We start from the raw sequence: 24,623 nt of genomic DNA, 5'->3' as shown, positions 1-24,623 counted from the left end.
GCATTATTTAATAATTACTCTCTTAACCGGGATTCTCTGGTCTGGCAACATCCATAGTCTGGCACAGACGTTGCAGGACCAGAGAATCCTGTGAAGCTGCCCGCCCCTACCCTTCCTCCCACAGAGGTAGTAGTGCGGGGGAGAAGGAGGGCAGGCTGGAGCGATGTTCAGGGGAGCCATCTTAAAAGCACCAGCTCCCACAGAGCTACGTGCCCCCCTCATGCTGCTGACTGACAGAGGCAGCAGCGCAGGGGTGGGGTAGGCAGGAGCCAGTACACATGGGAAGCCAGCTTTCAAGCCAGCTCCCTGTGCATACTGGCTCCCATGGAGCCATCTGCCCCCTACACTGCTGCCTCTCTAGCAGAGGCAGCAGGGGAAGAAGCAGATGGGAGCCAGTGCTCGCAGGGAGCAAAAAACATGCATGGTTACACATATACGATTTTTAATATCCTTAGTTGATAGCCGCTGTTTTACAGCATGGCAGTTTGAAGGCCGAATCAAAGCTGCAGCCAAAATGATAACATTTTTATTGATGATTATGGCTACATATGGCAACATTCCAGGAGCAATAAGGAAAAGTTATACTTAAAAAAAAATCAGGGGTAATGTTTTCAAAAGTGCCCAAGGGCCTGATTTACAAAGGCATTCAGGTGTCCAAAGGCCAGACAGGAGCCAAAAGGGATATCCAGAAGCACCTAAACAGGTTAGCTAGCTCCCAGGAACTTAAGGGAGGTGCAGGGCTCACTGTTTCAGAAAGGGTACAGAGCAGATAAGAAGCAGTACTGGTTTGTCTGCATCTCTTTAAGCTGCTACAATAAAATATTTATAAATGAAGTGCACAGTAAACAAACAGGTAAAACCCAGCTAACTTGTTTGTACACAGTACTCAGGAGTTACAGTCGTCATCAATAGACTCACTGCCTCTAACTCCCACTCCCCAAAACACTCCCAAATTCTTTGCAGTTGCTTAGAGCATAATGTACACGTGCCAGACTAAAAGTCACAGGCTATTTCCATTTAGTCTGTCTGGTAGCAAGATTACCAAAATTACGGCAGCTCTCTCCCAAATCCCATGCTTTGAATAATTTGTAAATGGTCATCTGTTACTGTGGAGTCATAGTTCCTCCCACAAGAAGCTAACACTAAAAATAGAGATATATAAATAAAAGCCACTCTCACTTCCGGCCTGTCAGCAGGAGTGTACAAAGTGAATGATTAGGCATTTAAAATGGTCAAATCCCTCTCATGTTATACAGGGAAAGCAATATGAAAGTCAAAAGGAGAACTAAGAATTCAAGCAATGAGTTGAGAGAGAGTTGAACAATTTTCATACAGTAAAAGGAATTTAGCAATTTTAGTACAAAAGTTTCTTACAGCAAACTTTGTATACATACACGCAGTAAATTATTAATTTCAAAAGCTTTCCTGTAACTTTTTACTATGTTACCAGATGTTATTGGATAATTGACTGTCTATGCATAAAAATAATAGCCCTTAATTCATACTTTTCTGAGAACTGAATTAACGATTTTCTTTTTCATGCCTTCTTTTTAAAATTCAAACCTGGCTCTCTCAAACTTGAAGTGTCCTCTACCAGTTTAAGTTAACAATCATAATTGGTTTAACAAATGGGACTGCTGAGGATATTCTACAGGAGGCGATATAAACATGATATTAAATAAAATGATGGTTAATTTCTCATATTTGAGAAAGGATTCATGTCACCAGTACTGTGATGGAGTTAACAAGAAATTCTAGCTAATGACAGGTTAACTGACCATGAATTTCAGATTAAGGATTAGCAAATTTCTGTTCAATTCCTGCCACATTTAACAAGAAGTTAGAGGTCTACCTATACCAACTGTATGCATTTGTAAATTACATTTAGACTGTTTATAGAGTTTGTTTAAAAAAAAAAACACACACACTTTTATACAACATCCTTAAAGAGCTAATTAATATAAATCAAAATCATGACAAGGATTAACAGCTAAGACTACATATATTGCACAACATGAGATTGTAACTCCATAATACACAATGTGTAAGAGTATCCTTATTTGTGTAAAGGTTAATTTACTCACTTCTTTATAGTTTGCTCCTGTTGGAAGTATCTGTCTTGCATGCATTTTTCAAATGTCGCTAAGGCATGATCACCTTTCCTCATCCCATTTGGGATCTTGTGCTCTTTTGTAAAGTCTGTAGATAACAGTTCAGATTCTATTTCTTCTAGAAAAGCCTCCTGTGATGATTGCTGTATTGTGGAAATAAGTTTCTTGGTACAGTCTGTGTCATAAGGGCTTTCTGAATAGATTCTATTGCTAGATTTTTTTGTAAAATCAGACTCTTCCCTTAGCTCCTGCAGTATTTCCATTAGGGATTGTTCTGTGCCATTTTTTGAAACCTGTTGTTCAAAACCTCCACCAGGCAAGTGTTCTGCATTCACACAGTCTTTTATTTGTCTTTCAGAACACCTATTAGCACAGCAGTCTCCGGCTCCACTATAATTAGGTAAAAGCTGTCGCTCCTGTGCTTCAGTTACGAGTCCATCCCCTCTTATGTCAATAGCTGCTCCATTATGGTTTGATGCCAACAATTTCGGTGCCCTTTCCAAGCTGGAATCCTCTTCTCCAGTATAGCCAACATCTGAGCAGTCCTTCCCTTCAGAGGTCTTGCTTGTGCTGGCAGGTGTACTTTCTTCCTTTGATGGATTAACTGGCTCCAATATGCTCTGCTGCATTTCTGATAAACACACTTCCATCCTTCCCTTTTATGAATCTAGAAAGAGAATTTGAACAATATATTACATTAAAAAAGGCAAGATTTAAAAGGGGGAAGAGAGTAAAATGAAAAGACTTGGCTGGAAGTTAAGCCACTGGAGGAGGGGAATAATTTGGTTTTACATTCCCAACCACTAGCCAATCTTTTTGTCTGCTAAATATTTTAACAATCACTGTTTCAACAATTATAGTTTCTTATTTAAAAAATAAATCTGATTCTATTTCTTCTAGAAAAGCCTCCTGTGATGATTGCTGTATTGTGGAAATAAGTTTCTTGGTACAGTCTGTGTAATAAGGACTTTCTGAATAGATTCTATTGCTAGATTTTTTTGTAAAATCAGACTCTTCTGAAGGGAAGGGAGGGCCAAGGAACTAAAACTCTGAAATATAATTGGTTTTATATAATGAATTTTTTTTACTCCCTTTCAATAACTCTTTTAGTCTGAAGAGAGGAAACTGTAGAGGTGGCAAATGTTCTTTTGCTTTTTAAGAAACACAATAACCAAGCACTATCTTCTACTTTCAGATAAAAATAGCAAAAGCAACACTTCCAAAGAGTAAATACTGCAAAGGTTTCATTTTAAGCTTGCCAATGAAGGTGATATAAAGACTCACAACGATGATTCATTAGAGTACTGGGTTTCCCTGCTACAGACTGTAAACCACCAGCCATCTGTAACAATCCTTCAGAGGATCCACAGGATTTTCCCCCTTCCCTGTCAGACAGTGCACACAGATACACTAATTTCTCATCCCCAAGTGCTGACTGATCAGTTCTTTGCTTGTGCCCGGGGTGGCAAATATCACAGACTAGAGGAGCCTACCGAGGCCCCACTCATGCTCCATCCCCAGGTGAGGCTCTTTGCTCTGGCCCAGGCTGGCCGACCTACTGCCCCCAGGGATTTGGGGCAACTGGGGCCATCAGAGCTGGAGGCGCCGTGGGTACATCACCCAGTTTGGGTGCCAGGGGATGCTGTTCTGGATTCCTTTGGCAAGGGGGAAAAGAAGGAGACGGGGAGCCTCAGGTATAAGGGGAGAGGCAGGGAGCTAGCCTTTCCCAATGGCCAGGTCACCAGCCATCCATGATTGTACTGGCTCTTAATACATTTAAAAAGCAGAGGAGTGGCATCTGGGACTGGGCGCAAGTCGGTCCCCCACTATGCCTCTGCCTCCCCTGCAGAGATGGTGCTGAGGGGAGCCAGCTTTTAAGCTGGCTTCCTCAGCAAGCTCCCTTCCCCTCTTGCTTATCGGATCATCGACTAGTCAGTCACTTACATCTCTATGCAGGGCTGGAAGTCAGCAGCTGCGTGGGAGCTGCCAACCATCAACAAGAGGAAAACATACAGGGGACCAGGGAATGAAGCAGAGAATATATTGGAGGAGGAGCATACCAGAGAGGACATCAGATGCCTGAGCAATATGGATGGGGAAGCATGTGGAGAATAGCAAGTTACAAGAACAGAACACTCAGGAGAAAATCTACTGAAGACAGGGCAATCAGTTGCTTTCCTAAAGGACAACTCATTTTTCAGATCCTTTGAGAGACACAACCCTTTAGTCCTGTAATTTTCAACACAAGATTCAATGCGCTGTTGCTGCTGAAGAGAAGAGATTGTGTGTGCAAAACTGCTGGATGGCACAGACTAAGTGCAATTAGTATGTATTTAAAAAAGAATTAATATAACAACTAGTGCTGGTGACAAGTGATCAGTCTAGTCTGTTGGAGGCCAAAGCCTTCATTTACCCACCAGACTGAAGCCAGTGCATTTACTATAGACATTGTATGGATAGAAATACCACAAATTTTCTTAAGCCATCAGGTTATAAAAGGGACAGATACTTGAAACTATATTCCTCTAATTATCCACAGCATACACATAGGAGGAACACTATCTTATTTCTGATCTAAGCATTCCTGAAGCACCAAGAAAAGATTCAAGGACCGTCTCAGCAAGTGCAGAATGACAACTGAATGTACTTTTGGTAGACTGATGGGACACTGGCGTTCTTTAACCATTTAACTGATTAACCAGGATTTTACATCCTTACCCAAAACATAACTTACTAAAAGAAAAGAATGTTTCTAGCTTTCTTCATAGTGAAGTCCATATTGATTCTTCAGGTTTCAAATGCTATCCTTTTATGTTTAAAACCAGACTGAATTGGCAGGGAGAGGCTGAAATTCATCTCAACAGGAAGTGATAACTAATTTTTTCCCCGTTTCCATTGCTAACATTTAAACAAACAAATACCAACAATTTTCAGCATTCATTACTGAATTTCATAACAGAAACATCCATCTAATGTGTACGTTTAAGTGTCGATTGCCGCCCTGTTTTGATATTCACATAATAGCCTTTGCAAATGAATAGACGAAGTCAGCAAATGTGAATATTCATACAGCTGAATTTAATAATTCAAGCAATTGCTTGCTATAGGTCTTACAAATTAATGTAAGAAATATTCACCATGTTGCCAATTAAAGTGTGTTAGTAATGATGCAGCTTACAAAATTTCAATGAAACGTAGCCTAGCAGTAGCAGTTTCAACTTGTTTTCTTAAATCAAACATGACATTTTGGCTAATATCTATGATACTGACTAGTATGTCCTAATGTAGTTGTCAGTGTGGTTATACAAAACCAGAACACTGACTCAAACTTATGACAAGATAAAATATTTTATTAACCACTATGGAGGTGGTATTCATTTATATATTGTACAAAAAGTGGCATGGTTAATTTCTAGTTGGCGTCTATTAGTCACCATGACAGCTAACCATGTTTTGACTTTGCCCGATACCTACGTCCTGTACCATGACGCTTGATGTTTCTGCAGAACTTTCTAAGCATACCTGTGCCACTAGTTTGATTAGTTTTCTTTTCTCACAGCTCTCGTCTACAGGGTAGGACATTCCACAACGCACTGTGGCAACATTTGGCTTTTCATGCATATTCTCCTAGCACTTTTGCCTCTGTTCAGATGCTACCGGACATATGCTGTAGGTATTTAAAATGTGTTTAAGTAAACATGTAACCACTGAAATTTTCATCAGTTAAACTTTTACATGTGGGGGAGGGGCAGCCTTTTACCATATGGAGAGATGGCTTTTAAGCTCAGGATCATTAGTTAACCATGTATATGGTTACACTTTCACATCCCTAATTTGCTGCAGCCCTTATTTCCCCAGAATGCTCCAGTTCGGGGATAGGCATCATGGGGATGCACATTGTGGTTTACAAAGGGGGTGCACAGTGGGGGGTAAAAAAAACCCAAAACATTGTATAGGTACAGTTCAACCATACTTGATGGAAGAAGACCAGATGAGAGTTTCACATACTACAGTAAAACTCCATTAGTCCGGCATCCAATGCTCCGGCACTCCTGATGCTCCGGCACCATCAGGAACCTGGAAGTGCTCTGGCTGCTGGACAATTGGAGCTGCTCTGCGTCCCACTTCCCCGATTCAGCCGCTGCTGAAACTGACCAGCAGCTGAATCGGGGAAGCCGGGGGCAGAGCAGCTGGGGTGCTGTCAGTTTGGTCCCGTAGTGCTGCCCCTCGGGGTTGCGGCACCAACCCGGCAGCACCCCAGCTGCCCTGCCCCGGGCTTCCTGGAATCAGCCACTGGTCAGTTTCAGCAGCGGCTGACTTGAGGACACCTGGGGCAGAGCAGCTGGGGTGCTACCGGGTTGGCTCCACAGTGCCGAGGAGCGTTGCTATGGGGCCAACACGCCAGCACCCCAACTGCTCTGCCCCAGGCGTCCAGGATTCAGCCGCTGCTGAAACTGACGAGCAGTGGCTGAATCGGGGACGCCTGGGGCAGAGCCAGACTATGGGGGGGGCTATGAGGGGTCTGGAGTGGCATCCCCTCCCACCCCACCCCAGACCCCTCATAGCCCCCCCTTCCGATAGTCCGGCATATATGATAATCTGGCACCCCCTGGGTCCTAAAGGTGCCGGATTATCGGAAGTTTACTGTAATTACAAAATAAATAAATAAAGGTACTTGGAACACGGGCAAGCATATGCCTTTCACTCCAAAACTACAGCTCTGCTGATAAGGTAACAATAACCAAATTGACACAGGACCGGAGAGAAACCGAATAAGATTTGCCCAGGAGTAAAAACTCCCCCTCATCCTCACACTGACACAACAGCACAGCGAGAACTAATTCAGTATTCCTACCAGTCAAAAACCATGACTCCAGCCTTCAAAAATCATGATTAATAATTTTTAAATTCATTATTCTGTTTTCTGGTGTTTAAGATTTTAGGGTTCACATTTCAATCTTCTCTCTCCAAGCGTGAGAGTTAGAAACAGACTTATTTTGTATGTTGACTTGCAAATATTTTTCTTCTGTGGCCTGATGGTATTTCCAAAACTTTAAAATTTAATTTGGGAGGAGGTAGCACCATTCACATTTTATTTTAATACTGCCTTATTGCTTGTAAGGAGTCAAAATACAGTTTCAGCAGCAGGTGAGAGATAGATTTGTTTTGTTAGTAGAGGCTGCACCCTCCCTGGTCCAGCATCCTCAGGACCTGACAGGTCCGGGATGAGAGATTTTTCCCAGACCAGGAGAGGTCATTTCAGGCTCCCCACTGCTGGCTGCCCCAGGTTTCCTGGCTCCCACCACAGGCAAACTGAGCCATGCGCTGGCCCCTCTGCAGCCCAGTTGAGCCACGCGCCAGCTCCCAGTCCTCCACTCCACTGCATCTCACCGGGACACTCTGATCCAGGAACATCTGTGGTCATGCTGGACCAAAGAATCCCAGATTTTAGAGGTGCAACCTTTACCAGCAGATGCCAGTGGAAAGTAAGTATCTTCCAATATAAAATGTGCCAGCGGGCGCAACGTAGCAAGGGTAGCAAGAAGGACAACGATATCTGAATTCCTTGTGTGTACAAAGAATGAGTAGTCGACTAGTCAATTAACTGATAAGCCTAGGCTTATTGGTTAATCTAGTCGACTTCTTGCATTCCTTCTCCTCCCCGCCCCCCAGCTGCCTCTGTATCAGAGGCAGCAAGGGGGAGGGGGAACAGGCTTATAAGTCAGTTTCCCACAATATCCCCCAGGCACGGCTGCCTCTATTAGAGACCGGGGGCGGGGGGAAAGAGAGTCAGGGGCTGCTGCCGCAAAGCAGCCTCCCCTGCCCTTCCTCCCCACAGCCTCTATTCACAGGGAGCTTGCATCTCTGCGGACAGGGACTTTTGCCACTATAGCAGAGGCAGCAGTGTAGGGTGGCAGGAAGCTCCCCAGGAATGGGCCAGAATGCACTGGCTGCTGGCCCCACTCTCAGGGACTATAGAATAGTGACTAACCACTAAGCATTCATATGCTTAATCAACTATTCAATTAACCGATAGCTAACATGCCTACTCTAGAGCTTAGTCCATGAGCCTTTACCCTTGAGCTAAAAGCCAGCTGGCTCTCAGCTAAGGCTGAGCATGAACTGAATTTTTTTAAAGCTACCTATTTAAAAAAAAAAAAAAAAAGTTGAAAGATCTGAGTTCCCCTTTTAATCAAGGTCTTTTCAACAGGCAAGAAATTGATGATATAATGGGGAAACACTGAAGGTGAGTATACACAGGCTGCTGTCAAATGCACAAAAATTAAAGAAGTGTTTTGCTAACGTCTGTAAGTTCCAATCATCTTACTGGTGTATTGCAACTATGGCCTTTATTCCATGGTTAATAAGAGTAAGACTATCACTACCTTTAAAGTTAAGCATCTGTGCATTTACAGGACCATGGCTTTTAGCACGTATAAAAAATTGACAACTTTCCAAGTTGAAGCTGTTAATTTAGAAAACACTTAAGTAAAACATCTATTTTTCTGCTTTCATATGACTGACTCACAGTGCTTCTGCTAAAATTGAAGTGCCCTCAAATCTATTTGGGATTTTTTTTAGAAGAGTTTAATATATTTATTGGACTCATTTAACAAAAGAAGGACCTGATCTGCAAAGTTGCTCATATTGGTCTTCCTACTAGGAGAAAGAATCAAGCCCTTAATTTGTTTATCCATTTCTGACTTATCTAGGGTTGCCAGATAGTTTAACAAAAAATACCGACCCGACCCTCCCCCCCCCAAAAAAAACCCCCCAAACATACCAGGAAAAGATTCTGTAGAAGAAAAAATAAAAAGGAGGAAACCAAAGTTGTTAAAAAAAAAGAAAGCCCCCCAGAATAGAATTGTGGAGCAAAAAATAAAATAAAAAAATTTTTTTTAAAGGAGGCTGCCCCTTTAAAACGGCTACCATCTTGGTCACCATTTTTAAAACCCCACAGCTCCTCCCAGTAAGCACAGGGAAGCCACGGGTCAGGGGGGGAACTGGTGGGAGGTTTTTTTGGGGGGGGCGCACAGAAACGGCTTCACAAGCCGCACTTTTGGGGGGCAAGAGCCACGGGTTGGCCACAGCTGGTGTTGAGGGAGGCATCACGTGGCCAGCTTTCAGGTCTCTGCTGGTTATGTGGGCCAGAGCAGCGTGCACTCTGCTCCCATTCCAGCCCAACACTCCCCTAGCGTGGCACCCAGCAAGTGCCCCCTTTCACTACGACTCTGCTGCACTCTTCATTCCCCCGCCAGATGCGGCAGGGAAAAATTGTCCCCACTGGGTTTCCGTCCAAGGGAAACGGGAAATACCCGACATTTCACATGTCCGGTATTTCCTGTTTGTTTTTAAACCGGACAGAGCCCACAAATACCGGACTGTCAGGGTGAATACTGGACACCTGGCAACCCTAGACTCTTATCTACCCCATGACAAATATTCAACTTTAGTTCCAAGGTTCACTCCCATACTCTTACAAACGGACAACCAACTGTACAAACATCCTGTTACATTTCTTAAACTGAAGTTAATAAACCGAGGATTTGGCTTGGTTTTTATATAATGTCTGTCCTACACTGATCTTTAATGTTATCTTGTAGTGAAAAATTAAATTGTAAAGAAGAGCACAAGAGCAAGTTATATGCTTGTAAAAGCATGTGACTGACCCATAGCAGTATGGGTATCATGCTGACTTACTACATGAAGAAAGCATCTGTGATCATATATTAAATGTTAGGACCTGAACTCAGAAATATTTTGCAAGTCTCTAAAGAAAAATAATAAGAAGCTTAAGGAAATTAATTCACTGAAGACTAGATAATGTAGATAGCATTTATTTTAAAGAGTTTTCAAAATTAAACTTCCGATTAGTTTATTATTCCAGAACCACTATAATATGATGTAGTAGCTATGAGGGATTCAACTTTAACTTGCAATGGTAATGTAAAGATTATTTTAAAATCTTTGTCACAAAATGTCAACTTGTTAAATGTATTAGCCCATCACACAACAGACACAGATTTCAGAGCACAAATCCGCTGAAACATGATACACACTCAAACTCTGCAGACGTAAAGGTATTGAGACACCTCTTATTAGAAGTGAAACAGTAATATCCTACTCTTCAGGAAACAGATGCTATTCCCCTACTATTCTTCCATATCTTCTATTCACTCTAGATATGTCAGTAATGTATATGGTTCACCGTTTTCATGTGAAACTCTTAGGTCTTAGTTAAAAAAAAATTGTACTGTTTTACAATTTGCGATTAAAGTGGTATAACTCCCCCCCCCCCCCCCCCGAATATATTGGTATGATTTTGTTCAAAGATGCTCTGCACAGGTTAACCTGCATCTATAGTAGGGGTTTTACTGAAAACCATTTCAGTAAAAATTTTATACCCGTAGCCCAAAAAGTTGAAGTGGTACTAAAACTGTACATAGACCAGACCTTACTTACCTTAAGAGTGCTTCAGGAGGACTCATTTATACCCTCCAAATTGTAAACAAAGTCCTTACACTATTTGGATTCTTTGTTTATATTCATGGTCCTTAAAACCCATGTTGACCAACAACCTAGAAATCCTCCAGCACTGCTCCTGTGAGACTTTTAAAGGTTTCAGTTTCTCAGGGTCAATTCCCTTGAAATTCATCATAGAATATAGAAGCAAAAACCTCTAAGTAGTAACCCTTCAGTTGTCTACAACATCCACTAATCCTCCATATTGTCAACAGCAGAAGCTCAAATTAGAGGACAAGGATTTTTTTAAATCCTGAATTGCACATAAAAATAGATAAAAACGAATTAAATGTGCAGCTTGCCCTGTTGTTCACTGTCAGAGGGAACTATTCATTCTCTCTGTCTCATGGCTTGTACAGTCCTTCCTCTCTAATGGCACGTGCAACAAGTGGGGATTTTACTATTTCTCTCCCTTCCACCTTTTAGAAGAAGGAAGATCTACTTTTTTCTTTCTTCCTCTATTGTTAGTGACCAGGATTGGTTGTCTGTTCTATGTAATGCAGATTCTCTCCCCCTTCTGTGCAAGGAACCAGAAGTCACCATAAAGTCTGGTCCATTTGCTATTCTAATTACAGTAATGCTCATTTGATCTACGTAACACTCACTCAGGCAGACTGCCCATCAGCACACATGGCCGGTAGAACCCAGTAATGAGCTTACTGTTATTTACTTTTCCCCACATCACTAAGCAGGAAAGAACAGCATCTTCATACCACCTATATGAATCATGAATGATACTCAAAGAGGTTAGGTGCATGGGACTCGCTTATTATTCAAATACTGTTGAAGCTAATTCCACAAGAAAATTATCCAGCCACATGAACTGTATCAATTTAACTATACCAGTGTACTTAGTACAACTTCCCATCCTCCTCCCCCCAGCAGGGATGTAGTCATCACAAACACTCTTATATTGATACACCCATTCCAGTATGGAAAAGGAAATAAGCTATATTGGACTAAGGTGCCTTTATACCAATATACCAGCGTCCACACTAGGGGATGTGCCAGTATAACGACATATACACACACACACCCTTTAACTGAAACAGTTATATCAATACAAAAAGTATAGCTGCCTGTAATGATTAGACAAGAAGGTGGTTAAAAGACCTGTAATTAGCCCATACTAGTGCTTCCAATTGTTGCTATTTCCAGTAGAGCTGCAAAAGCAGCAGGAAATTTAAAGATATTCTAGCATAGACCTAGCCTTACAACTGATGAACAGAAGCTAAAGTCCTTTTTTGAGCATGGGTTGCATGTGGGCAGGGGAGGGGCACAGAAGTGGCTAACTTTGAAATGTACAAGAGCCTCTGCTAGGGCTCTTGTACACTTCAAAGGGGACTTTTTTACATTTTAAAGTTGGAACACCACATGGAGCCCAGGTCCAGCAGGGGACTCTGACTCCTGGCTCCATGTGGCACTTTCACTTTGAAATGGCCAAGAGCCCCAGCGGGGGCTCTTGTGCATTTCAAAGCGGAAGCACCCTTGTGGAGCCCAGGGGCAGCAGGACTTTTTGCTGGCCCCAGGCTCCACGCCATGTTCCAACTTTGAAATACACAAGAGCCCCCACTGGGGCTCTTGTACATTTCAAAAGTGGGACGCAGAAGTTCTTATCGACTAATCGAATAGTGGATGGAAAGCCCATCGACTATTTGATAAATTTTGATTAATTAAAGAAACATCCCTAATTTGTTCTCTACTTCTCAGATAACATGCCAACAAAAATTAAAGTTAATCATTCTGTAAGGCAGGCTTGTGATGTAAAATTAATGGTAAAATCCTGCTTTGGATGGGTCTTACCAGATGCTTGTCATGAAACCAGATGGCAAACTTGATCAGCTGAATTATGTTTAGGATAGGATATACAATTCTTCACACTTTAAAATATTTTTCTGTACAATTTTCCAGTGCCATTGTTTTTGGCACAACAATGCAGGACTAGTATAATCTTCAAAGCAGATGAAAACAACTGTTGCTGGTTTAATTCTTCTAGGAACTCACCAGCTGTTAGCAACTCAAAAACACAAATTTTCTTAGCCATATTTTTAAAAAGTTATTAAATCTAAGCAGGTAACCATGATTGCTAGTGCATTGTAGGTTGAGAAAGGAAGTTATACACAAAACAATTGTGTCACCTTTTATTAATTAGGGAAAAGAGCTAAGTTGCCTCATTTTCAAAAGTACTAAGAACTCAGTGCTCCCATTGACTTCACTGTGTGTAATGATTGCTCTCTCAGAGTCAGGTCACAATATTTCAAATGTATCCTCACCTGAAATCCAGTCTCTTTTTGTTAAACTGGCATGTAGTTTATCTAGGCCTGCAAGCTTCACACTGAATGTTATTGAGATAGAAAATATGTTTAGTGGACTAATACCTGCACATTTTCTGACAATTTCCCAAAATTCATATTAAAGGATGTGTCAACACACTAGCAATCATGATTAATTGTCTAGCTTTAATCAGAACTGTTTTAAAAGTCTGGTTAAGAAAACTTGTTGGAGGTGGAGAGAAAAGTTGTTGGCCCAGTTGCTAACAGCTGGTAAGTTCCTGTAAGAATTAAACCAGCCACAATGGTTTGTAGCTGCTTTGAAGGCTACACTAGGCCTGAATTATTGTGTCAAAATACTCCTTAAAAACATTCTTGACTGCAACAAGAATTAGTTATAAGTTATTTTAGGAATCATTTGTTGCTCCATTAAGGCGTGCACATACCTAAACTGAGTAACTTACTTTCCTCCCACCTTCTTTTTCTGTTATTGGTTACCCTCACTTGTTGCTTCTCATCTGATATATAGTTGAAGTCTAAAAGGTGATCTGCACAAATGGGTCCCCTACATAAAACCATCAGGAAACAACTGTTAAAGCTAATGAAAGAACAATGATCTTAGTTACACTGCCGCAGAAAAATGCTTACATTTTCCCGGTGTACTAGAAAGGATGCTGTAGTGTAGACATGATTCACAACATACCATCCAACTTCTATGATGTGTCTATACTACAACTTCCACAAGTAGGGGGGGAAAATATCAGTGAAGTTTCCAGTTCCTTTTGATTACCAAAAATAAAAGCTGCATATAAATATCTATGGGATAATTTATTTCTAAAGCTGATTTTGTGTTCAAGGGCTTTGAACAATAAAAATCTTTAGTATAATGATTTAATCAAACCTCCTACTCCAAATGGAAATACCCAACAAATGACAAGACAATTTAGTGAAATATAACCCACAACTTTTCAGAAAAATTATTAGCCTTATGTTGAAATGTTTCCCTAGTACTCTGATAAAAAAAGAATGATATTTGGTACTATTTCAGAATAGTTGAAAAGAAATAACCTTAGAAAGGCTACTGTAAAACTAAACATATATTTTCCAGTATCTTTTTAAAAACTACTCTGACAAATACACAAAAGCTACAAATCAAGGCTCTGACAAATTACAGAAACAAAGAAACTTGTAATTACAACAATCACTTTAGTTAATAGCTAAATACAATAGATTGAATTAGTTATAGCAGAGAAACAACCCTACATGATGAAGAAGCCACAGAGTATGGCCTGCAGTTCTTCATATAACAATAGATTTGCACTAGGGTCGTATTAGACGAATAATGATTTGGTACTACAAAATACTTTGAATGTTTACTATAATTATGTGATTTGGTGAAAAAAAAAATCAAACTTTAATTTAATTTGAATCTCCTGACTAGAAGACTATTAATTAAGAAAAGCAGGTCAGCATGTCCAATCAGTGTCTATGAAATGCAGAGATATGCATGTCATCACAGCAGGCTTTAGGACACATGTACTGTACATGTACTACAGTCACTAACAATTAAAATTGAACAGAGAGCTCTTGTATTTTGGGCTGCAAGATAGCTACATTATTACCCAAATTTCAAAGTGTTCACTTAACTGAAAATAAAAGGACTTAACAGGTCTTTGTACTTCAGCAGTTTCACACAGTTTTGCATACAAACTGCACCTCAAAACATTTTATTGAATGAAACAATACTTCCATATGTAAATAAGAGAATTTAAGTGATAGCAACAGGTGAGAAAAATGTATTTTCAACCAAGATTCATGAAGAGATGGGGAGTCAATTAACAGGAGAAAAAACAATTGCGTTCTATGTGACAAGAAATACAGAGAGGCAAGCCACCAAGTCCATCAGTCATGCCTATAAATAATATTGTGCATTATTAGGTTAGCATATTTTATTATCTCTCTAGTGTTCTTGCAGCTGGTTTTATATATATAAAACATGTAAGGAGTGACAGAAAAGAGATCGTTAGACATTCAAAAGAAAGGAACAAATGCCCATGAAATCTGTTACAGCAAGTCTTTGCAGAATGTTCACAACAGAAGGACAGTTGGAAACAAATCCTCAAATAAATATTGGGTCAGGAGTGGTATTTGAGGATGATGGACATATAATCACTTTTTTCTGTACATGTGAAAAGGGCAGGTGGAATCTGGAGAGATGGGACTTGGGAAGGCTGGGATAAAGGACTGTGCAATAGTTAAGAAGTGGGGAGTAAGAATAGAGATGGAATTGAGTCAGGGACAGGTATCATTGGGGTTGAAGTTGTAATGGACAAAGAACAACAATATGCTTACAGAAGTGTAAGTAAGCTGAGAGAGTCAAGGAGTGTTTTGCTCAATTGCCAAATGGCTTCTCAAGAGACAGACCAGCTTTTGTCTTCAGTAACCTTGCAAACGATCACATCAAACTACACTTAGATGACTGGCCAGCAACTCCCATGGCTTGGTGGCTCAATTTTCTGCATGTTTTCAGCTGCAAAATCGTGCACTTCTGAATACGCTCCAGTCTCAGTAATGATTTTGGATGGTAAGATAACAATTACCAGACACACACCTGGGTTATAATAGTAACTACCTTTTTAGCAGTACACTTTCCTAAAGTTCTAGCCGATTGTCATCTTGCGGAATCATGTTCTGCCAATCTAAAATTTCCCTTATAGATTCAAGATATCTATCTCTCTCTCTCTCTCTCACACACACACCTCCCCCCTCTAAAAAACAAGAACGAAACCCTACTAGTTTGTACTGCTCATGGAAATCAGTTGCTGTGACACAAATAACTATTGTGCTATCATTGGTAGCTATGTAAACTCTGTAGCAAATATAATTAAGTCCAAACATGCTAGAGAAAATAAAATAGGCTAACTTAACAATGCACAATATTTTTATTATAGATAACTGAGATGCTCAGTTCTGCCTGAGAACTTGATTAAATCATGAAGATCCGAGAGACCAATCATTTTACAGCATGGACAGCTTAATACAGAGAATTTCATGGGCTCCTTTTGCTCACAGGGGAATTCTGCACCACTGCACAAGGGAAAATTTACACAGAAATTAGTTTTCTGTGCAGAATGTAATCCCTTGCTCAAAGAAATGAGCTGCAAAATTGATGGCCCCCACTAGGGCCATTGGACCTGGCAGACCACAGCTCCTTAGTTCAGAAAGGGGGAGGAAGAAAAAGTAAGTAAGAAAAACACCATGTAAAACAAAGTTTTAATTTAGTTCTATGTGTACATTCCATGCATAGGAATAGAATACTCCTCTCAGTGCTGGTGTACATGTATTTAATCATCATTAAGGAACAGTGCTTGAGCTCAACTCCAACATTACTCAACATGGTTCCTGATAAAGATGGTTTCTAACATGGTTTGGCTTGAACTAAGTCATGTTTAAAATCTGTGTTAGAAAGTTATGCTATTTTAAAGATCTTTATATTTCCCTTTTTGATTGAGATAAGAAGTTTATTGCTATTTAGAAAGTGCAGGTCTCCAGAACATGGCAGTAAAACCACCTGAGCTCTGTCAATACTAACACTCCCTCCAATGGTGGAGCAAAAATAGGAGATCTAATGTATGATGCAAGACCTACCGTATATACTCGAGTATAAGCCGAGTTTTTCAGCACAGTTTTTGTGCTGAAAAATGCCCCCCTCGGCTTATACTCGAGTCAGCATCTCGAACTGAGGCGGGCAAAGCCGCAGAGGCGCGGGACCCCCCCCCCCGCGGCTGCGGCTTCAGTCCGGGAGCCTGTGGTCTGCTGGGGACGGTCCCCAGCAGACCACAGGCTCCCAGATTGAAGCGGCAGCAGCGGAGGTTCCCCGCGCCTCTGAGGCTTTGCTCTGGCAAAGCCTCAGAAGCGCGGGAACCCGCCCGGTGCCCCTGGTCTGCTGGAGACGGTCTCCAGCAGACCGGGGGCACCGGAGCAGCTTTCGCCCCGACTCATTTCCTACCCTAGGCTGCCTTATTTCCTACCCTAGGCTTATACTCGGGTCAATACTTTTTCCCAGTTTTTTGGGGTAAAATTAGGTGCCTCGGCTTATATTCGGGTCGACTTATACTCGAGTATATACGGTAATCATAGTTACTCAAAATATCACTTATTTGGCTCACAGAGGTAGAAACAAACTGTCTACACAAGACAAGTCAAAGAGGATTGTAACCATAGTCAGGGCACAATCTATCTGTAATAGAAAGGGAAAAGTCCACTGTGTTCTCTAAACACAAACGTTAGCTGATACAGCTCTGTGACGCAGTGTAGACAAGGCCTCACTATGCTTTGAGCACTAAACTTGAGCAGGTCTGAGGGATACCGGTAGACTGTCAGCTCCCATAAAAGTAAACACATTTAGAGTATCAGACTTTCATTTTCATTTTGATTTGTTTTAATCTGACAGAAACAGGCAGACTGCAGGTTGCTCCATGCCGTTGCTGAGGTGCAAAACCAGTACTGTGTGTTTTCAAAGCACTATGACTCATTTAAAGGAACTGCAAGACAAGATATCCTACTTTCCCTGGATTTTCTTTGCTCGTGTCACAACTCATGCATTACCTCGGTGTGTATTTTTACATGATTCCTTTGAGGTATCTTTGGGTTTTTTCCCCCCGCTATACGTTGCCCCAGTATACATTGTTTCCTCACTATTGTTGTTGATGCTTGTAGAACACACACACACACACACACACACACACACACTTCGCACAAACAGAAGTCAGCTGCAGGGGAAAAAAATCTCCATTTTACATCATTTTGGAATATGTCTACGTTTTCTGGAACATATCTTGAACGTATAGAGGGCACGCCCTGTATTTTGCAAAAGGCTTCATATTGTCAGTTGATTGGCAGGGAAGCCAATCACAGGTGAACTTGAAAATTAAGCCTAAGCTCAAGTTTACCAATGGGGCTGGATTTGTTACAGTCACAATGCAAGTCACTGAGCAGCCAGTCTGTTCATATTTAATCTATCTGATTTCAGTGTTAGTGTACACGTGATATGAATAGATCCACTTTGACTGATTGTCCAGGGGAAAAAAATCCTACAACTTAACAAGGGGGCTGGCCTGAGGCCCCCAAACAGTAATCTTTAAACAATGTTTGAGAACAGTCAGTAACTGTGGTGTTCAACCAGTTCTAAAGCAGAAGCCATTATAGTGGCTACTGTTATAGTGAACTAGCCACACTCAACCAGCCAAATAGCTAATGTGGCTAGCGCAGGGGTCGGCAACCCCTAGCATGGTTGCCATGAGCAGCACATAAGCCAATTTCCCACGACACGCAGGGTAGGTGCTCAGCCCACCCCTCCCCCCTCCCGTGCAGCCAGGAGCTTGTGCTGCAGCTCCAGCCTCAACCATGCAGCTGCAGGCTGGAGCAAAAACTCCGGCTTCCTGCTCAGAAAGTGGGGCAAGAAAGGCACGCATGCATCCCTGGGCCTGCCCCTACCCAGCCTGAGCATGCAGCTCCTGGGAGCTAAGGGGTTAACTCCCCCTTTCCTGACTACAAGCTTCTTGCTCCAGGGAGGGTGGGGGGCTGGGCCTGGGCAGCCAGCACATGAGACGTGCCAGGCTGCTCCCCCACAGTCTGTGCAGGATTGGGAAGCCCCTTCTCCAGCACTCTTCTGGACCCCGCTGGACTGGAACCAGCTCTGGGAAACCCTGGGCTCTGCCTGCCCCAGCCCCGGAGCCTTAGCCTGCAGGCAAAGGGCTGGTCTGGGCAGGGAAGAGACTCTGCCCCCTGCCTCAGCACTACTGCCCTGCTGGTGAATGCGCTAGGGGCACAGGGATATGGAGTTTGGGGGAGGGGGAGGTGAAGGAGGATGCAGGAGCAGGATGGGAGGGGACAGGGGTTGCACTGAGAGGCATGGGGTGATGCAGGGGATCAGACTGGGGGGGATCACGCAGCTAAGGGAGCGAAGCTGGAGCAGAGGGAAGATGTGAGGGGGGATACAACTGTACTTTGCAGAAGGTGTGCTTTCCTTTACTCCCCACTTCTTTGCCTCCCTCCCCAACCAGCTATTTGGCTGCATTCTCACCCTCTCACCTTTTCTGCGTTACTCCCACAACCCCTTCCCGCCCCCAAACTCCCTCTCATACCACGACCCACACCCTTTTCTTCCGCCAAACTTCCTTCCAGACGCTCTACTGCTCACCCCATCCTGCATCCCTATACCACTCATTGGCAGCACTATCCCCTACACTGAACCCTTCATTTTTGTCTCCCCCACCAGGTGCCTAAGGGGATCCACAAAATCCACTAACTCGGGAACCCCAGAAAAGTAAATCTCGCCTTTGGGAAGCCCTGAACCTCAGTCTTCCCTGTCCCTTCCCCTCACCCAGTGGGGGGCTGAAGTGCCAGAAAAGTGAGGTGTCTCAGTTGGGGGCCACATTAGTGAGGGTTGGGGGTGGGGTTGGAGGAGTTTCTTTGCATCTCACTTGTGTGGTCCCCAACTGACTTTTCTGTGTGGGTTAGTAACCAACCCAAAAAAAGATTCCCCACCCCTGACAAAGAAAGAAAACATTTAAACCTTGTGTGTCAGACACAATATTTTTCTTTATTTAAAATGAAGTTTGAAAAACTAACATGAGAAAGTTAAATGCTTAATCTGTTTCTTGATTTGTTTAATAATTTAAATTAAACTGTTCTCCCCAGCTGCAGCACTAGCAAAATGGCTTGGGCGTAATTAACAATGAGTTTCCATTAGCAACTTGTAGTCTGTGGAAAGGTTTGCATTGACTCAGGTGATCCACAGGGCATGCTGTTGAGAGATCCCCTCCCCCACTCCTAGGAGAGTAGCATGGCCCAGGGCAGGAAGGTTAAATCTTGGCACACCACTTCCGAAAGACTGCTGACCCCTGGGCTAGCATGCTGGACAACCACAGGTCTATAAGCTCTAAGGGCTTGCATACAAAAGGGTAGATGGAGAAGGATGACAAGCAGATAAATAACACAGTTTATGCTGTTCACCCATTCATGTCTGAAGCCAGTGAAGCTCCACTGGTGCTGGAGGTAAGTAGCCTAGCTGCAGTAGCAGCATTTGAGCTACAGTGTCATTCACTCCTGCCCAGAGCAGGACTGTGGAAGTATCAATTAATCCCTAGTAACCTGTCTACATGAGAGCTCCCTCCACCATTGCTAGTTACAATACTATAGAATACTGAGAATGGTTTCCAACCTTTTTTCCCCTCCCATTTGCAGACCCCTAAAAAAAATTTTCAAATGGACGTGCAAACCAAATCTTAAGCAAGCTTTATCGACTCCCAGGGGCCTGCAGAGCACAGATTGAAAACAAGGAGCTAAATTATAGGTTGAGCCAGTGTGTACTAAAATTGGTTTTTACTTAAAGGAGTTTCTAAACTTGTTACAACCCTGTAAATTCAAAGTCAAAGAACAGTTAAAATATGGTATTATTCCATATATATTGATCACGTAGACTCATGTGTTAACTATGCTGGAGCATTACTGTATTATTACAAGGTCCCCCTGAAAACTTTTGGAAATGTGGACAGAACCAAAACACCAGTGCTCAAGAGACCCAGATGAGAGAATAAGCTTTAAAAGGTAAGAGGTCTGTCAAAGATGAGTATTAAAGTGGGCACACAATATTCATTTTCAAAATATAAATCTCATGTTCTCCCAGGAGTTAGAAGCTGTAAGCAACTATGAAAGAAAACATGAACCTAATTTCCAAAAACAATTGAGATTTTACATTTTACAACTGACTATTATATGCACAGTACTCCACATTTCTGCCTAGCCTTGGGATGTCAAAATGCATTTAATTAAAAAACTGTGTAACTATTGAACATTTCAGCAGTTACACCCACAGTCCCCCTTTGCTGCTGCCTCCGATACAGAGGCAGCAGCAAGCTGGGGAGGGAGGCAGCTGCCTGGAAGCCAGTGCACACTGAGAGCCGGCTTTTAAGCTGACTCCCTGCGCATACTGGGAGCCTGTATGTAACCGTGAACATTAACCAATAAGCCCAGGCTCATCGGTTGACCATATATACGGTTACACTTTCATAGCCATAGTCTAGATAGTTTCACTGTTTCCCTTGTATAGTCAGTTTATCATTTTCCCTGTTCATAAGGGTCTTCCAAAAAGCAAGAGCTCAGAAATATACATTGTTTTTTAAAATAAAGCAGGAAAATGTCACTATTATTCCAGAAGTTAACAGGGAAGACTCAAAGGAAATTAAACTACTTTTAAAAATTATTTTTATGCGAACAACTACATTTCATCTGGATAGTGACCCATTTAAGTCAGCATCTGTAAATTTGATATTATGAAGCACTCTGGGATTTTTGTAAAAATGAGTACTGCATTATTACTATTATAGTATTCATACAGGAAATTCTACTAGAAGAAAAAACAAACAATGCAACAAAAATAAACTTATTTATTTCTAATACAGTACAAGGGCAGATTGGAATTTTCATATGTGAAATCATATGAAGCATCACAAAGCAACCTGTCCAGGGCTGCACAATGTCTCACTGAGGTTACTGGAAATTTATGTGGGTTTGCAGCCACCTATGTAGATTGCTTTCCTATGATCAGAGCTAAAAATACAGATCATGCAAACAGAATTTTCTTCTTGGCTGAGTTGCTGTAAAACCTCCCATTTTCAAACCTTGAAGTGAGAACAGCTCTCATAAATAAAACAGCTGCATATCATACTGCAGTAAACCTGCAAGGCTAAAAAAAAATCCCTTCATAGCCTTCACATAGTTTTGCCACAAACATTTCAATTGAATAACAACATCAAACACAGAAACAATGGGAAGGCATCCTACACTCTTATGTATTAGGACACTAAAAGGATAATCAATATTTTGTCACTGAGAAAAAAAAAAACCATGAAGGGGGAGGGAGAAATCCAACACTATACAACAGGAGCTCTCCACATAAAAGCTTTTGAAGGAGGAAATGCCATAATGCTGCCTAGTCAGGACTTTAAACTCCCTGCATTCAATTTCATTTTGCTTTTTTCCTCTTCTAAACTTGACCTTCCACAGCAGAGGCCAGGATCTCCCTGGAGCCACAGCTACCTGTAGCCGCATTCCTTTGCAAGATTCACTGAAACCTCATAGCAACAAGTAACTGCACAGACCGCACAACTAACGCCTTAAATAAACGTGTCTCTCCCGTAAGGTCCACCGTACAGAATCACCACACTGTTAAAACAACAACTAAATCTTGCCAAGTTGTTCTTTCTTTTCAATACACATGTAGGGGCCGCTCCGGATATCGGTATTTAAAGAAACATCCAGGTTCCGCCGGGTTTTTATTGATCTAATAACTGTAGACACTTCGGAGGAAATAAAAATGTCCAGCTGCGATACAACCTAGGAGCCAGCCGCACACCAGCATCCTAGGTGACCATCCTATTCCAATAGAAATGTAGCCGTGTTAGTCTGGTGTAGCTGAACCAAAAAAACAGGGCAAGGTTGCACTTTAAAGACTAACAAGCTGGTTTAATAGGTGAAAGCTCATCACCTATTAAACATCTTGTTAGTCTTTAAAGTGCTACCTAGTCCTGTTTTTTGGTTCATCCTACTCCAGACCTCGCACGGAGGCATCTCCAGAATGCGGACCAGGCAGAAAAGCCAGCCCGCCTGGGCTCCCTCCCGCCGTCACCGTGCGACCTCTCCCCGTAGACTCCCCTGGCTCCAGTGCGGTTTCCCTAATTCACCGGCGGAGGGGGAACTCCGAGAAGCCGCCTGCTCCCCAAGCGCAAGACACGAGAAACTGAGCAGCCACGAAGCAGCCGAGCCCCCTGGCCCACGCCGGGACGCTCCCTAGCGACCTCCACGGGGCTGGGCGTGGGGTGCGCTAACCATTAGGGGTTACGACGCGCCAGCAGCAGGCTCGGGACGCAAGGCCAGCGTGGGGTGTGGGGTGCGGGGCCAGCCCCCCCCTGCGCACAGCTGGGGGGGGAGCCACTGGGCTGCAACGCAGCCCCCAAACCCTGCGGCCGCACAGACGGGCACTTGGGTCGCTGCCTTTCAACCCGCCTCCTCTCGATCCCCCCCCCGGCTGGAAAAGCCTCCCCCGCCAGGGGCCTCTTACCAGCCTATTCGGAGGGCGGGAGCCGGGGCAGCCGTAGCAGCGGCTCCTTCATGGCGCCAGGGTGCCCCCCCGTCTCCTCCTCCTGCGGCGGCTCCCCAGAGCCCCTAAGAGCTGACACATCAACAAAGATGGCTGCCGCCGACAGCGACCCAGCCTCCGGGGGCGGGGCCAGAGCTGGCGCGCTGCCCGCCGCGGGCCTGGCCGCGCTGTCGCTGGCAGCCAGCGGGGGCGAAGCTTGTTGACTGCGTGGGAAGGGTTCCTCCTGTTTCCCTGCCCTTCCTTCTTGCCGTGCCCTCCCCAGCTGAGTCACACGCCCCCACGCCAGCGCTGGGGTGATTAACCGCAGGAGGAATCCTGCCCAGGGAAGCCTCCCACTGGCACCTGCTTCGGGCTCCAGCACTGCGGAGAAGGAACCACAGCTCCCCTCAGGGCTTGCCTGTGTTAGCCACCCACCTGCGGGGAGGCGGCTCGCTGTCCCATCTACAGCAAAGGATTCATGGGCACAAGTCGGGTATTTGAAAAGGCATCACACAGAAACCCGTTGGGGAACATTTTAACTTGCCCCTGGGCACTCATAAATCTCAAAGTTTTCATATTCTTACAAGCCAGTTTCAAAAACCCGCTTGAGAGGGAAGATGCAGAGCTTAGTCTCATTTACAAGTTTGATACCTGCAACAGAGGTTTAAACAAAGTTATTGAAACAGCTTTGCTTCCAGCCTGCTATTGAATGTAACGTTTAGCCCCTACCCCTGATAGGGATGCCAGGTGTGGAATGTAGCCAATAAAATCCAATTGAAGAGAGTCCCAAAGTTGCACAAACATGTTCTGAGGAAAGGCACGTTGTTTGTAGATTTAACTGAAATCAGAAGCTTGAGGGGAAAGGGATACAAAAGTTTTCTGTGGCCAACATCTGAGAAAAAGTAATCACTTTGATCTTCTATTGGCAGCAGATTCAAGGGCACGTGTGTGATCCCAGCTGCACGTTGTATGGCACTTAAGAGGCTAATAGTGAAGCTAGTAAATGTCCTTAGCCTTCATAAAATTCAGTTAATGTTCTAGAGGGACAGAGTGAAAACAACTGCAATAGTTTTCCTTAAAAAATGGGTGAGGTCTCATGGAGCATGATTAATGTATTGTTTAATTGGTGCCCTGACAATGAGATAGATATTGAAAATAAAGACAATTCAGCTTCCAGTGCTAGACTTTGGGGTGGCAAACATAATGGCTATGTCTAAACTACATGCTTCTTGCGCAAGAAGCCTTTTGTGCAAGAGTTTTTGCGCAAAAACTTCTTGCGCAAGACCACATCCACACCTCAGAGCACATTGCAAAAGTGATGTGCTTTTGCACAAGAGAGCATCCACCCTGCATGGACACTCTTGCACAAGAAAGCTCTGATGGCCATTTACAGAATGGCCATCAGAGCATCTGTGCGTTTTCCCATAGGCGTTTCTTGCTGCTGGAGCATCCACACTTGCCTTTTTGCACAAGAACTAGTAAAAAGAGGCTTACCTGCGGTGGAAAAAGCCCTCTGCTCTGCCATTTTACTCTTGATTTCCTTGCACAAAAGCGCATTTGAGGTGTGGATGCTCTATG

General features: G+C 43.1%; 1 protein-coding gene across 4 annotated transcripts in view; it reads right to left on the bottom strand.

Moving 5' to 3' along the window:
• The window catches only part of CCDC186 (coiled-coil domain containing 186), a 52,254-nt gene extending 29,069 nt beyond the window's left edge, over positions 1-23,185 (bottom strand). For all 4 annotated transcript variants that reach the window (XM_075935442.1, XM_006134968.4, XM_075935443.1 and 1 more), the window contains exons 1-2: positions 23,028-23,185; positions 2,085-2,778 (exon numbers count right to left, since the gene is read on the bottom strand). In XM_075935442.1, the coding sequence (XP_075791557.1) occupies positions 2,085-2,761 (677 nt within the window). In that variant the 5' untranslated portion in view covers positions 2,762-2,778; positions 23,028-23,185. The remainder of the gene's footprint in view (positions 1-2,084; positions 2,779-23,027) is intronic.
• Between the last annotated feature and the right edge of the window lie 1,438 nt (positions 23,186-24,623).

This window comes from Pelodiscus sinensis, chromosome 8 (assembly GCF_049634645.1).
Source record: "Pelodiscus sinensis isolate JC-2024 chromosome 8, ASM4963464v1, whole genome shotgun sequence".
Taxonomy (NCBI): Eukaryota; Metazoa; Chordata; order Testudines; family Trionychidae; genus Pelodiscus; species Pelodiscus sinensis.
This window is presented reverse-complemented; position numbering and strand designations above follow the sequence as displayed.